Below are 3,854 nucleotides of genomic sequence, written 5' to 3' on the forward strand. Positions count from 1 at the left end.
ATCCCCCAGGCTTATCAATAATCTACATGCAACGCCATGACCCTTCCCATCTCAGCCCCTTCCTTCTCTGACGGTTACCGTCCTCCTGAGTCTGGTGTTCATCATTCCCTTGACTTCCTCTTCTTTCTTTTTAAATATATTTTATTGACGTCAGAGAGGAAGGGAGAAGGAGAAAGAGATAGAAACATCAATGATGAGAATCACTGATGGGCTGACAATAATCTACATGCAACGCCATGACCCTTCCCATCTCAGCCCCTTCCTTCTCTGACGGTTACCGTCCTCCTGAGTCTGGTGTTCATCATTCCCTTGACTTCCTCTTCTTTCTTTTTAAATATATTTTATTGACGTCAGAGAGGAAGGGAGAAGGAGAAAGAGATAGAAACATCAATGATGAGAATCACTGATGGGCTGACTCCTGCACAACCCTCACAGCAGATTGAGCCCGCACCCCGGCATGTGCCCTGACCAGGAATCGAACCGGGACCTCCTGGTTCATAGGTGGACACTCATCCACTGAGTCATGCTGGCTGGGCTTGACTTCCTTGTTCTTTTAGTTTTATTATATCTATATTTACTCCTAAAATTATACATTTAAAAAAATTTTTTAACGTTATAAAAACTGTATTGTCCTGTAGGTAGTCTTTTTGGAACTTACTTTTTTTTTTTTTTTTTACTTAATGTTCTATGGCCAAGATTTACTTACTCTAGCTCTTTTGTTTTGACTGCTTTTAATACTCCATTAAATATATCACAGTTTATTCATTCAGCCTTCCTCCAGGCTCTCCTAGTGATTTGCATTTGGGTCATTTCCAGGTTTAGCTATTGCGAGCGTTGCTGCCATGAGTATTCTTTTTCATATTCTCCATCGTGCATGTGTGGGAGTTTCTCTTGGGTATATGCTTAGGAACTGAATTGCTGGGCCATAAGGTATATGACTGTCTGACTTTAGGAGGAACGGCTCACTGTTTTCCAAAGTGATTGCACCAGTTTACACTCCCAACAACAATATATGTGAGACTATCCTGGGGGCTTTTAAGAATATTTTCTGAGACTTTACCACTAAGGAGGTTCTGATTCAGTAAGTTGGGATATGTGGAAAGCATGAAATTGACATTAAAAAAATTATCTCAAGAGATTCTGATGACCAGTCAGGCTTGCAAAATAATACTACTATCGTAGAATTTTTAGATTTGGGAAGACCTGGAGCTAAATTTGGCTGCTTTGAACTTGAGCCGATTCCAGACACAGACCTAGGCTCTTACTCTTTGACTTGATTTTTTTTTTCTTTGATTTGATTTTTAAAATAGTCCTTGGTATACCATTTAATAAATTTTTGTTAAATTTTTCAATCTTTGGTAATAAATTAAACCCATAATATTGTCAATAGAATAAATGGGAGACTGAAATTTAAAAACCAATTTCTGATTGGAGACAGTATATTTTCCTGTGAGATAAAGCGTTTGTCTTGGGTAGCTGGACTGATGCAGCATGGGAAGGGGGAGCTGGTTTAAGTGTCGTTAATCACTTCTTGCTTAGAAAGTAAAAACACATGTGTACATTTCCCCAAATGATCATCTCTGGGTCAAGTCCTGTCTCTTGTGTTTGGCAGACCTCATGGACACAGTCACAGGGCCAAAAGAGGAGTTGTTCACACCAGTTTTGGGCTCTCCAGTGACACCCCCTGGAATAATGGAGGAGGCACCCAGCATCGCCCCAGCACTCTCTGATTCTGAGGCATCCTCGGAGAGAAGAACCGTTGTTCCCTCCGTTAGCCGTGTTAACACAGCTGCCCCGTATGGCCTGGACCAACTTGAATCTGAAGGTACCCATGCTTTGAAGGGAATCTTTCCTAGGACGGATTGAATGAGTCACTGAGCAATGATGTTTTGAGGAAAGAGTAAGACGTGGCTTCAACCTGCAGTGTAGATCAGGGGTCAGTAAACTACGGCCCAGCAAATGTGGCCTGCCACCTTTTTTTTTTTTTTTTTTTTTTTTTTTTGTGGCCTGCAAGCTGAGAATGGTCTTTGCATTTTAATTTTTATTTATTTATTTAAATTTTTTTATCTTTATTATTGAATTTATTACAGATGTCCCGTATTGTCCCCCATTAACCTCCTCCTTCCCCACGCCCCCTCCCCAGGCCCTCGCTGCACTATTGTCTGTGTCCATGGGCTATGCATGTATGCATGTAAGTTCCTTGGTTAATCTCTTCCCCACCCTCTGAGAATTGTCAGCCTGTTGCATGCTTCCATGTCTCTGGAGCTATTTCGTTTGCCAGTTTATTTTGTTCATAAGATTCCACATATGAGCGAGATCGTGTGCTGTTTGTCTTTCACTTACTGGCTCATTTTGCTTAGCATCATACTCTCCAGGTCCCTTCATGTTATCTCAAAGGGTAAGAGATGCTTTTTTTTTTCTTTTACGGCTGCCTAGTATTCCATTGTGTATATCAACTCATCTACTGATAGGAACTTGGACTGTTTCCAGATCTTTGCTATTGTAAATAAAATCAAAAGAAGAATAATATTTTGCGACATGGAAAAGTTATATAAAATTCACCTTTCAGCCCTAACCGGTTTGGCTCAGTGGATAGAACATCGGCCTGCAGACTCAAGGGTCCCAGGTTTGATTCTGGTCAAGGGCATGTACCTTAGTTGTGGGCACATACCCAGTAGGGAGTGTGCAAGAGACAGCTGAGTCTGATTCTTCAAGGGCATGTCCCTTAGTTGTGGGCACATCCCTAGTGGGGAGTGTGCAGGAGGCAGCTGACCGATGTTTCTAACTCTCTATCCCTCTCCCTTCCTCTCTGTAAAAAATCAATAAAATATATTAAAAAAAAAATTCACCTTTCAGTGTTCCTAAAGAAAGTTGTATTGGAACACAGCCACACATGCTCATTGATGAAGTGTCTGTGGCTGCTTTGGTGCCAGAGCAGCAGTGAGTAGTTGGGACAGACTGAATGCCCATATAGCCTCAGATATTTACAACAGGGCCCTTTACTGAAAAAGCTGGCCCCTGGTCTAAATCAGTAGTTCTGCACTAAATTCGAACATTAGCATCACCTTCGGGAACTTTTAAAGAAGTTCCTTTTCCCAGTGATTCTGATTTGGTTGTGTGGGATGGGATCGGGCATCCACATTTTATTATTATTTTTCTTTTTTTAAAAAAATATATTTTATTTATTTCAGAGAGGGAGGGAGAGGGAACATCAATAATGAGAGAGAATCATTGATTGGCTGCCTCTTACACGCCCCACACTGGGGATGGAGGCTGCAACCTGGGCATGTGCTCTGATTGGGAACTGAACCATGACCTCCTGGTTCATAGCTTGACACTCAACCACTGAGCCGTGCCAGCCGGGCATTCACATTGTAAAAGAGCTTGGGGTGAGTTAAACACGCAGTTGTATCGAGACTACTGGTTTACATGGAATACTTGAGTCTCCCCACCTGATTTTCTTGGATGGAAGTTTTAATGTGGATTGTATTTTCATAACACTGTTCTGGTTGTTCATGTTGGGTTATTCTGTTTTATTCATAACATCTCCTGGTTAGGATGTCTCACTATTTGGAAAGAGACAGTCTTCTCCCCTGTTAAGACAGAAATTCATGCCAGATTATACTTTCCAAGGCACTGGCGTTGAGCATGAAACAGATGCGGGGAGCGCAGCTGCCCAAACAGGAAGCCTGGGAATATGACGAAAGGCTGTTTTATTCATCAGCATTTTGGCAGGTGAATAGCTCCTGGCTGGAGGTGCAGAATATCCAGAGATTTGCAGTGCTGAGCCCCTTCCTTCCTTCCTTCCTTCCTTCCTCCCTCCCTCCCTTCCTTCCTTCCTTCCTTCCTTCCTT

General features: G+C 42.1%; 1 protein-coding gene across 1 annotated transcript in view; it reads left to right on the forward strand.

Annotated features, from left to right (window-relative positions):
• The window catches only part of LOC102759883 (chromosome unknown open reading frame, human C14orf37), a 92,541-nt gene that overhangs the window by 7,561 nt on the left and 81,126 nt on the right, over positions 1-3,854 (forward strand). Inside the window, exon 3 of the mRNA XM_006767671.2 lies at positions 1,613-1,825. Within this exon, the coding sequence (XP_006767734.1) occupies positions 1,613-1,825 (213 nt within the window). The remainder of the gene's footprint in view (positions 1-1,612; positions 1,826-3,854) is intronic.

Source organism: Myotis davidii, unplaced genomic scaffold (genome assembly GCF_000327345.1).
Source record: "Myotis davidii unplaced genomic scaffold, ASM32734v1 scaffold281, whole genome shotgun sequence".
Taxonomy (NCBI): domain Eukaryota; kingdom Metazoa; phylum Chordata; class Mammalia; order Chiroptera; family Vespertilionidae; genus Myotis; species Myotis davidii.